The 11,939-nt window shown below is 44.8% G+C and overlaps 1 protein-coding gene across 1 annotated transcript; it reads right to left on the bottom strand.

Annotated features, from left to right (window-relative positions):
- Positions 1-6,350: 6,350 nt before the first annotated feature.
- Positions 6,351-11,378, bottom strand: LOC119458235 (monocarboxylate transporter 1). The gene is made up of 4 exons (XM_037720064.2): positions 11,132-11,378; positions 10,403-10,546; positions 7,682-8,659; positions 6,351-6,519 (listed from the first exon to the last, which is right to left on the bottom strand). The coding sequence occupies exons 1-3, from the start codon at positions 11,352-11,354 to the stop codon at positions 8,301-8,303; spliced, it is 726 nt and encodes a 241-aa protein (XP_037575992.1). The 5' UTR covers positions 11,355-11,378; the 3' UTR covers positions 6,351-6,519; positions 7,682-8,300.
- Positions 11,379-11,939: the final 561 nt, after the last annotated feature.

Genomic DNA, 11,939 nt, shown 5'->3' with positions numbered 1-11,939 from the left:
TGTAAGGTTGAGTAGATAGGCGCGAGCACTATAGGAGCATGCGCAGAGTTTTGGTTCAAGGGCACTTGAGTCGCAAGTGTGTCACCATTACGACTAAAGCGGACCTCTGTATTCGAGGTTGCTGAGTAAACACTCTCGATAGATAGCATGTCTGACCCGGTGTTGCCGACAACAGTGGATGTCGGTGCCTTCGAGCGGGCTTTCCCAGTTTAGAGATTGGAAAAATAAGAAAGAGGATAAAGATAGACAACACGAGTGCGCAGACATTGGTGTGATGATTTCTTGCTGATATATTATACTTGTTGGAAGAAAATAGCTGAAATAAAAATTCGATTTGCAAATGCCCACTCCCTGTTTCTCGCATGAACTCGAAAACAGCACGCAAGAACGCAATTAAGCATGAAATGCTTTTAGCTCCCGTTGTTGGCGACGTTCAAGTGACCTTGAGCCAAAAGCCAGAGCCGTTATCCGGGTACTCAAACTAGAACATCCGGACATCGTTGCTAGAACAAAACGAGAAGATCCGGGCAACCAATGAAAAGTTAAGAAAATGCGGTTTCTTGCCCCCAACTCTTTATACAAGACCGCATTACATATTTTAGTTACTGCCCAGACAAGTTACAAAAAATATTGCTTCCGAGTTTTTCCTAATGTTTGTTCACAATATCACTCAAGCTGTAACTTCTAGTTAGCTCAAGTTTTTTTTTTTACATTTCCTAAAGCGACGTTCAAAATGCAGGTACAGGGCAACATACACTTGATTGTCATTTTTTGGCGCTGAGAGCGAATTGCCTGTGCTCGTTTGAACACCAGCGGTCCATGAGTCCATGAGGGCGCCGGACGGTTGAGTGCTTCGGCGGGGCCGAGATAGCGCAATGAATGTCGACAACCGGGTCAGGACAGAGGCGCCGGTGTTTCCGATTGGTCCGCCTCACCTTGCGCTGGCTTGTCGGCGATTGCGGCGGCGTGCCATGGGGAGGTCACTGGACACCCATCTTCTATATTGTTTGTATTTTGTAGCGATGCGTTATGCTTTATTCTATACTAGTCTTATCATCCACCGCTCACGGCCGGCTGATCCGGCCCGTTGATAACATGAGCGGACCGTCGCTCTGACCACTGACCAAGCGCGAAAAGCGCGGAAAGGCATTAGCATCGGAAAGGCATCGCTACGCCCCCCCCCCCCCCCCTCTCCCCTCCTGCCCCCGTTCAAAAGAAAGGCGTTTCAGTTTTATTCGGCACAATAATGCATCTGTAGCGCGGTCCAATGCTCTTGTTGATCGAAAACCATAACACCGCATAAATTCGAAACCATGAGACCGCAAAGCGAGATCATGGGAAGCAGTAAAGTGCAGTCCCATGATCTCGCTAGGTGTGGCACGAAACCCTTTTCACCAGCTGCCAAAGGTGCCAAAGCCGTAAAATCGGATAGAAATGTTTTCTTCTAGTTCAGCCTAATCATGCCTATTGAGTATTTAGAGATCAGGGGCCAGATTCACAAAGCTTTTCTTTCGTAAGTGCTCTTTGCCATTGGCCGGCCGCCTTAGATAATAGTTATGTCTTGCATCCGGATTGGCTGAAATTTTTTCTTAAGCACAATTTTAGCTTAAGAAGTCTTTGTGAATTCGGGCCCAGGTTTTTTTCGGGGTTTTTGTGGTATACGCGTATATACTGACAGACAGGCGGAGTAGGTGGGGCCCCAAAATGTTTGACCAATCGGGTAGAGCTAAAGAAGAAAATACAACAGAAACAGATTGGAATAGCTACACGTTATACCTTTCCGAGATAGCTGACCAGAAGGTGCCATATAAGCGTGAAAAAATCATAAGCAGATCAAAAGCATATTTGGTAACCTATTTAAATGTGAAGTTCTGTAACGCAGGTAAATAAATGTTACAAAACTGTTCATCGATTCTAGCGAGGTGTTGTGCATCCATCGGTAACGTATACTTGCCCGACCTATCATAAATACCCCAAAACTCTCAGCACGTGACTACGGACTACACAGTCTCCGAGACTGGCTCACTTTTGATCAGACCATCTCCAGGGTCAGCCCAGTACAGTATTAGACAGTCTGAGGATTCGCCCACGTTACACGGTTAAAGCCGATAGAGCAGGGTATATAAGAAGCCACAAAGCAGAAATATAAATATTCGTTTTAATAAAACGAATATGTGCATGGCTGCGTCTATTTGTCTAGGCCGGATGTTTAGGTAGCGTTTCTTTCACTGCATTATTCCGTTTAAAACCTAGCTTTTCATTGGAACAAATATAGGGTAGTGCACATTGCTCAAAATATAAGGTGTTGTGTTTTATTTATTTGTTGATTTACTTATTGATTTGCAATTCTCTCAGCCTAAATGAGACCATGGTAAGCGGGCGTAGTATAGACAATTTCACACTAAGAAAATAAAGTGCTCATGCTATAGGATTACGCAGAAAAAAAGCGATGCTATGTATTGCAACAGTTACAATGGCAATTTAAAGCTCAAAATTTATGTTCAGAATGACCAATACTAGTTCATCCCAAATGCAATATTCGCGAAATTACGCAACAAATAACACATAAATGGCCCATGTAAAAACTTAGAGGTTATACAGACGGTAGCGTACAAGAGACCATAATTGCGGATACAACTGTGGTCATGCATAACTATTGCACGCAAGAAAAAAAAAACACTTGCAAGTATTGCGGCAGCGAAATGCGGGTGTTGTTAAGGGGCGTGATCTGTGTTTGATGTTTCTAAAAGGTTTCTGAATGATGAAAGCGAGGGAGAGGACAATACTTCAGGGAGTTGAGAAGGTTCCATTCTTTGTCCGCAGGTGACAAAAAGAGAAACGTGTATATGCCATTGCGAATGCTCTATTGGTTTATTGGTCTATTGGCGTCGTATCGCTAGTTTGCACGTATTCCATAAGTTTTTTTTACAGCTCACTTAATCATCCACCCTACATCAGTCCTCCGGCCCGCATTTCACTTCGCATTGGTCATCCTCTCCAAGTCGCCCGGCCACGTGCGCACACTGCCACTTTTACCTCGTCATTCTTCCCACGCTCAGCCTCGGACTGGAACGGCCTTCCACACGACATCGCCGCAATCACCTGACCATCCACATTTTTGAACTGTATAACTTCCATATTTAACCGCGAGTAAACATGTACTTAAACATCCTTTCCTTGTGTACTTATTTACTTTATACTTGTTGCTCATCCCTTATGTAATACCCCAAACCCTGGGGGCCTTTAAAGTAATAAAGTGAAGTGAAGTGAATAGGGGTTTATTGTGAATACACGTGACGTCGGCAAAGTAGTGTACTTAGCTCAGTCTATTTTGAAGCCGTCGAGCATTATTTGGTCGACGAGTTTTAAACGGGCTACCCTGGCCCTAACGGGAAGCGTTCCCAGGCCTGCGTCGTCAAGGGAGTGCTTTCTGAGTGCTTCATTTTTATGAGTGCAGTCTTGCGTCTTAGCTATTTGTAAGCGCCCAGCAGCATAGACTGTCAGAAAAGTGTGCGTGTGTTAGCCTAGAAAGCTTCCCGCTATTAAAGCACCGGTAAGCAGCAAACTTCACGTAAACTTTTTAGAATTATGAACACAGGTCGTTGTGCGTACATGTGCAAACGTAGTATTTGTAACTCCTGCCCTTCAGACAGCACTATCCCTGTAGTTTTAATTGACCTACCTTGATTTTGTTCTGCTTGGTCATAGACGACGCAAAATTAGCAGCCCCACGTGGTGCAACACATGGGTAGACGCAAACGATTATCAGATCCAGGTGCATTTCGTGGTTCCTATTGGTGTCACGACGTCTTCAAAAGACAACCATATACTGTCTCTTTCTTCGTTTCAAAAGTACACTGATTTCTCCAACGTATGTCGTGCTATAGAACTATATTATGCCTTCATTGTTTGTTTTCATAAATTGACAAACAAGAGCTACACGACAAAGCAAAATCTTCTTTAAAAGGTTAAAAGAACAATTTATTGGGGTGTTTAAACTATTGAAACTCATAGACAAAAAATTGGCCGCATATCAGCTTGCTTCGCTGCAAGTGACGTCGAAAAGACGATAGTCTTCTGCCGTCCATGATACGTAACACCCTCTCTTCTCCCCCCTCCCACCCCTTACGCTCTTCCCCTCCCCTCTCACTCCTCCCATGATGGATGCAATGGAAGTTTTGCTGCATTTAATTCAAATTTTCAGCGTTCGCCCTGCTCACGCGCCATCTGTTGTCACCTTTTATTACTGTTGGCTTAAAACCGGCTACAGAGCCGCCGCTTCAGTCGGCTTGTTTTTAACGCGTAGCGTCTCTTCGACATCATTTTTAACGCGTTGGTTCTTCATTTACGAACGTAAAAACCAGTCCAGTGTGTATTCTTATTTAAATGAACGCTGCGGATCACTGTTATATACATATATTTTACCTCAAAGAGGCCTGAGGTTTCCTTTGCGCTGTTTAATGCTGACGTGTACGACCTCGTGCCATCAGTGCTAGTGGCTTGGTTGGTTTTGGCCGGGCGGTTGAATCAGGTGACAGACAGACAGGCAGACAAAGTTTATCGCGATTAAGTAGCCCAAGAAAGACTATTGTCTTTAAAATGAAGTCGTATAATCCATCACTCCATGCTAGACTTCAAAAAATACTGGAGGGATTCGGTGTAGATAGATGGTTCGACACTATTTTTTGTATAAAAACAGCCGTTGGAGGCACATTCTCTTTTTTTGTGTTATTTGCAAACGACTTTGAGTGAGCGAGAAGGAGTGCACTAATGAATGGTGGAATGAATAGATATATCGGGTGTTTGCGGGTCGCCTTTAGGTAATATCTAAAAATAAGGTTTTCGAGGTGGAATATTGTTTTCTTCGAAACAGTGGCGTAAGTGTTGATGGACTCCAGTGGAAGGCTTAGATGTAGTAATGATAGCGCTAAATTATTTCGCGCAATATAACATTTTAATTATTTTACCAATACTGCTGATCGCAATGACAAAAGATCAGGCAAGTTTGCACTCGGTCGCACAAAGCTTAGGCACAGCGAAGCTTACTGACTGCTACTGCTGGGTGTGAACTTGGTTGCTGCTAGGTCTTAACTTGGTTTAACTTAACTGCGCATGTAGGAAGGTATTCTCGAGCGATCATTTTCGGAGGGACCTTCCCTTTCGCGACATTTCACGTGACTAGCACTGGACGCGTGGGCGTCTACGAGCGACAGAGCTCCTGGCATGCCACAAACGCAGGGAGGCTAACCAAGTTTGGTGCACTGCCAAGAACGCTGTCGGTTGCCGACGCCGACCGCGTTGGTGACATTTCGCGCTGTTATCGCCTGCTGTAAGCTTTCTCTGGCTCACTGTTGAGAGGGCCCACATCGATGCAAAATGAGTTGGAGCGCAGTAGGGAGCAGTCGAACGAACCATTAGGAAATGTCATTTAATGCACCCGTTTAACCATACGAACACATTTTGTGGCGTATAGTCTATCACGGCTTCGTAAGTGCGTCCTTTATAAACGCATCGCACGCTGACGTCAATGCCGTTCTTAGTTCTATCCCTCCCCACGCAGCTGCTGTGCTGATGACATCGAAGGGCGCGTACTCCCAATAACTAGGACAGTGGACCCGAAGAAAGTTGCCAAACATGCCCAACCCCATGCAGCTGGAATGTGACAGCAATATCAGTGTCAGCACTGTCACGCTTTTTTATGGACTGTCTCCAGAATCAGCTCACTTTACAAGGAAAATAAAACACTTGTGAAGACACGCATTGGGAAATCGGGTGAAGAGCGGTCACGAAGTCGCTCTTTCTTGAGTCCTACGTGTGCGACAGAAGCCAGGAAAACACTGTCTCCAGAATTGGTGCAGTTTACTAACAGTTCTGATTATTACATTAGTTAATCTCTCTGTCCTGCCACCGTCACGTGGCCGACGTTCACCATGAGGCGTTCATTCACCATATTCTACCAAAAACGGAACGCCGGTGATGATGGCGAATGCTCTTAACGCCACTACGACCTGCCTGGTTGGTACGGCTACATAACTTTCACACGAACAAAGCACACACGAACAAAGCACACAAAACCGGTCACGCCCCAAAGCGGGCAGGTAAGGTAATGAAGCTAATCTTTAAGCAGTGATGGCAACAATTCTCGTGTAAGTCAAAACCTGTGAGTCAAAACCTGTGCAACAACCTGTGAGTCAAAAATAGAGATAATTGTGGGCAATGTTGGTGCCATTCTCAGTGAGAGAATGCTTCAAGTCGTGTTTCGCGTTTGATATCATGCCAATCGGAAACCCGAAATTGCAATTTCGGAGTAAACATCGCTGAATGCAGTTCTGCAAAAAAAAAAACTGAAAAAAAGCAACGTTCTCCTTTATAAATACAAGCTTTTATTTTCTTATGCACGCCGCTGTTGCCGTCTCCACACGTAAAGCTTCGCCATCCACATGACCGCAACAACAGCGTTTAGTATAGCCACGAAATGAAGAAGGCCATCGTAGGATCCCAGGTGGTCCCTCCAGTAACCTGAAAAAATTGCAAATAAAATAACTAGAGAGCTCATCCTAAAGTTTTATTATTTGTAGGCGTTGGCTGTGCGATTTACGCCAGCAACCGTTATCGCTTCCACCACGATGACGGTTGCCCTGACGCCCTTTAATGGGCAGCACACCCTGCTAAATGCTACGTTCGTTTGTACGCGGCACGTTTGGGAGCACTGCAATCACGGCGCGCACGTGTTTTTTTTTTCTATTTCGCGGTAATATGCAGTAAGCGGGAAAAAAAAACTAATACACGATAGATAGAAAGTTCGATACTGTTTAACTGGACGTTTTGCAAACCGTTGAACAGCTTTCAAATTGATTTTTTGCCCAGCTTTGTTGCTTCAGAAGTTGGTTAATTAGTTTCTGCTTTTTATGAAATTAAGCAGAATACAAAAAATAGTCCGACTTACTCCATAGAATAGTTAGCAACATGCATATGGTCGCGTCGTCTTACAGTGCATCGCCATAAATTTAAACCCTGGTTAGCTGGGGCACCCTGTATGTACGAGAGAAGAAAGAAAAGCTTGGAAGAAATTACCTGAAGTTGAAAATTTAGACAACAATGAAAAGAAGGGACAAGAAAGTGTACGAAAAGAAAGCTTGTCGCCGGTGGTAGCAGAAACCACCACCTCCGCATTACGCGTGTGTTACGCTTCACAGTTGGTAGCGTAACACACGCGTAATGCGGAGGTGAATCCGTCCACACAATGAATCCGTCCACCAACTTGGGTATTTATGTTTAGTAGATCTATAGCTCTGGGAGTGTTAACCAGCGCTACTCAGAACTATGGTGGGCGGATGTGGAACACCCTTTTTTTTTTACCCAATGGCGTCACGTAACACGCTAACTTAGTTCAAGCACGTGGTTAAAAAACCTCCTATGCTATCCAATGACATCAAGGCTGCGAGATTCGGTACCCTAGCTATGAATGAACGAGAGAATGAATGAGAGAAGAAGGGTAACCTGGGGGCTCGAATTTTGTGAATTGTTTGCTAGATTTAATATTCAACCACAGGTAATTTCCCCAATGCTTTCCTTGGCCTTATTGTCTATTGGTTTTTAATGGTCAAAACTACAAAAAATTCAGGCAGGTTTCCTTGTATAAATGGTATTAAGGATTTCAGATCGGCAAGACTTCACTTACCAACCAAAAATGGTCTTGTAAGAAGGACGACGCCACTCCAGAAGGCCACTCCACCCAGCACAAGCGGCATTTGGTCAATTCCAAAGTCTTTAACGACACAAGGCGCGAGCAGCGTGACCCTCGATCCATTGCTTACACCAAATAGCGCAGAAGAAGCCAGCATAAGCGGGAAAGACTCTAACCAGACGAAGAGTTCGAGCGCCAAGAATTGGAGAATGTATCCGGCCAGCATAACGCTCTCTAATGATAAAGACCAGAGTCAATTACGACGCCACTTAACGGTCTCGCCACAATGTCTGTCACTGCGAAAGCGTTCAGGAGAAAGACGCCACTGGATGGCGCAATTCCTCTGTCCACGGCAATGTCCACAGCAAGCAAAATAAATGTGGACATTCCTAGCCCGATGACGCAGAAGGATATCGCATTCACTGCGAACGGTATGCTGATGAACTGCCTCGCAATCAGAGTAAAACTTGGACTGGCTGCGCTGTCCTTGGCCATTAATTCGTTATTCGACGAGAGTAAAGGGACGGCCTTGAGGCTAAAGTCGCCATTCTGATCGATTGGTACTTCTGCGAACTTTGTTTTCTCCACTTTGCCATGCGACATTTCGGCGTCATCAGGGAAGTTCCCATCCTGTATGCCACCTGCAGGCAGGAGGTGATTGTTCGGAATGGTATTCGAGTCCTTGAAATGATTGCGCACGGCTATTGCCAAGAGAACGCTTTTTCTGTTTTGTCCACTCAGGACTTTGGACGGCGAGAACCGGGGGAAATGAGTTCAGAACCATGCCACCGAGTAAAAGGAAGGTGCCGCGGACCCCGTACGTTACTCGAAATAGCTCAGCCAGGGGTGGCAGGTAAACGCTGTTGATACACATGGCCGTATAGATGACGCTGTACGCTGTCGTGCGGCGTTTCTCAAAGTGCTGCGAAACGATGACGCTAACGGCAACGTGAACGCCACACGCCGCTGTTCCTAAAAAAGAAATAAGACGCAAGATAGGTGGATTAGATCAGCTGCCGTGATGCCTAAGGGAAGTAGCTGTAATGATATCGAATTTACAGTCAGTGAAGTAATTGCTCGCTACCGCTTCACACATACGAGTTTGACAAGTAAACATGCTTGCGACTGGCACAACTATTGTAATCTCTTCGTATAAATTTACCCTTAACAGCATGACATTTCGAGCTTGAAGTTAAAGAAAGGAAATAGAAACCAGGAATTAAACCCAAATACAAAAGTGCCATTTATTTTTTTATCTCCTCCTTACAACGTCTCATGCATTAAGTTTCATTGTTTATCTCTGTAGCGGTAGATGAGGTATTGACGCCATGAGGTAGATGTCTTGTGATAACTAACTGCTTTTATCTCCTGTCATACTAAGTGACGTAGATCACATTATTATAAAAGTGGCAACGACAGTAGGAACAAAACACAGCGCTGCTTACAAGAGTGTGGCGCGGTTTCGTGTATAATGCAATAGAGTACATTTTGTTGTAGCCCTTTGCACTGTACAATATTAAGCTACTTTTGGTGTTGCGTTGTTCATTGTTATGCTCGACTTGTTTGCCAATGTTGATGTATTTTAGCCACCGAGGTACGGGGAGGTCCGGGGACAGAATCGGGTGGGAGGGGGGAAAGGGACTGTCGCGCGTGGGGTTTCGTTCGTTCTTTCGTTCGTTCGCTCATGCGTTCATTTGGGATATCTCGGTTACGTGGCTTCTGCACAGTTTCTTTTTGTTTCTGAAGCTGCGTTTACAGTAGTTTCAGTATGTTCTAAGGATATGGTAAACTACTGTCGAATTCTTCGCAAGTTTTAGACTATTGGTGCCTCATTAATCACATCTGAAGTCATTGGGGTGGTCTTCGTAATGCTGCGCAGTATTTACCCTACCGGGAAGCATTTTTGATGACATTCAGAATGGCCACGGTATTTCGTCTTCTGTTGTTAAAGGAAGACTTAATAATGGCGACGCTGAATTCTCACTAGTGTAAATGGGCAAAGTTTTGTTCGTTATTACATAGACAAAATGGCAACAAACTAATGAGCTGAGTAAATGTAAGCAATCTGCTAAGCGGATGCCTCCGATATCCATTTGTGTGGAAAATTTTTGTCACAGTTGAGACACGGTTAATGGTCAGGCAATACGAGGATACAAAATAGGGGACGTTCCGGTAGGCAACCCCATAACTGGAAAAGTAGAAGAGGAAATGGAAAGATGGGAAATAATGATGAGAAAGAGAGAGGTAGGGAGTAAGAGACTGAGGGAGGGAGAGAATTGGAAGGAGAAAGGCAGGGAGCTTAACGAAGGACGTGCTTGGCTGGCTACCCGGCCCTCTGGGAAAGAGAGAGGGAGAGGCATGTATAAGAAGAAACTAAACTAATAAAAAGGAGATAGTGGCGCATTAACAATAAAGGTTGAAGGGGAAAGGGTTCCTTGAACATATGTGATTACTCTCAAGATAAGATGTGGCAGGAGGCGACGCCTGAAGTTGAGCATAAGTTACAAAATTGCTCATGGCACTGGGCAGCTCAATTCTTGAGAGGGTTCAAAAATTGCGAAAGGGGAGCGTTACTGCGACGTTTACGCTACAATACAACACGCATAAGTGGTGTGTGGTTCATTCTTAACTCACAGCCTGGATGGTCTTTAGATAATTTTCGTGTTTGGGTAGTTGTGTTTAACGTAGGTGTTACAAAAAGAAGGGCTCGCTCACCGTGGATAATTCCAAACAGGATATTTAGAGAGAATATACTGTCAGCGAAGAAACAGGAGCAGACTGAAGCGCCTGCAGTTAAAGTCGACACGAACAACACGACTTGACAGGAGAATCGGCTGCAGAGATACCCCATGACCGGACCTGGAAAATGAGTGTTAAAGGAAGTTACAAACATAAACATTCCCTAGGCAATCCTCATAAAAGAAATTTTACTAATTGTCGCGCAAATGACCCCACCCCCTCACCCTTACCCACAGTACTCTCCAATGAGGAATCATAATAAGCTTACTGCCTCCCATCTTAAATGTGGTAATGCACCAGGGTAGCCGTAAAATGAGTACCTCAGATTCTGCGAAGAGCCAGCTTTTACGTGTTGAACATACCTGGCAAATTTATCAACTTTTCTAAATGTACAGTACTAGCGAAATAAAACACGACAGTGGGACCTGTGTGGCAGTCGCAACAGTCGGCTCTGTGGTTAACCAGAGACCCGCTCACCGCAAGCAGCAATGAAGCTTTAATGAAAGCTATTACCCTCGCGGTATACCACAGTGTAACAACTTGCTTCCAGGGGATCCTACGGTACTGGGCGTATCGGCAGCCAGACGGTGCGACTATCGCGTTTCATTCCGAGAGTACTGTATAAAGTGAAATATTATGAGAATGCAACACTGTCAAGATTACCTATCACTTTGTGCTTCATGTGAAAGAGAGATGGCAACGTACCTGCCAAGAAAGCCAGGCTGTGGGTCAGCGCAAGTGGCCACGACGCTTCCTCCCTGCTGACATCGTATGTGTGAACGATGCCATAAAAGAGGACACCCACTGAATGGTGCGCAGCCAACACCATGGTCAAGGATAGGCTCAGAAATGCCGCCGTCACCCAACTGCGTCTCGAGTCCAGCCCGAACGATGGGTCGCTCTTCAAGGAGTCCACAGTCAGCGCCATGGGTCCTCTACCTGGTGCATACCGTAGTGCGATGCTGGTTATTGATAACATAAATGTCTCTTTTAAAATTGATGCTGCGTCACAAACGGCGATTCGGTCACCTGTCAGCCGACATATGTTCCACGCATTCTGACAGTAGAATTACTTTGTGCGTTTTGTTTACTTTTATTAAAATCTGGCTATTTGCATTTAGCACATGATTCGTCATGTCGCTGTTAAGGCCCGTTCCCATGTTCATTTACCACGCTTGCTGCTAGCATTTGACATATGTGGGGCTTTAAATGTTTTCAAGCCTTTGCTTAATCTTTTTTTTCGACTGTGCCTTCAGCATACGTGTATCTCTTGTTTGTTTTCTCCTCTTTTCATCATACGTAACCACTCCTGCTATCGGTCTTAAAATGGTGCAGAGAAAACTGAAAGGTGAACCAAATAAACCTTGAAGAGCGCACCGGGCTGTGCAACTAAGCAATTATTCTGGTATTTCAATCATTGGTACCTGTGAATCTTGCATTTCAATGGTTGGAACAACCATTATTTGTTAATGTGGAGTGTAATTAAAAGCACTACACCTACCAAGGGCCAGTG

This window comes from Dermacentor silvarum, chromosome 7, assembly GCF_013339745.2.
Source record: "Dermacentor silvarum isolate Dsil-2018 chromosome 7, BIME_Dsil_1.4, whole genome shotgun sequence".
Lineage (NCBI taxonomy): Eukaryota > Metazoa > Arthropoda > Arachnida > Ixodida > Ixodidae > Dermacentor > Dermacentor silvarum.
Note: the sequence above shows the minus strand (reverse complement) of the source record. Positions and strands in the feature narration are given on the sequence as shown.

Coding starts and splice junctions, on each gene's coding strand:
- LOC119458235 (XM_037720064.2), bottom strand. CDS start 11,354: ATGGCGCTGACTGTGGACTCCTTGAAGAGCGACCCATCGTTCGGGCTG. Junction 10,547..11,131: donor CAGCCTGGCTTTCTTGGCAG/GTACGTTGCCAT, acceptor CTCATTTTCCAG/GTCCGGTCATGGGGTATCTC. Junction 8,660..10,402: donor CCTGTTTGGAATTATCCACG/GTGAGCGAGCCC, acceptor TTTCTTTTTTAG/GAACAGCGGCGTGTGGCGTT.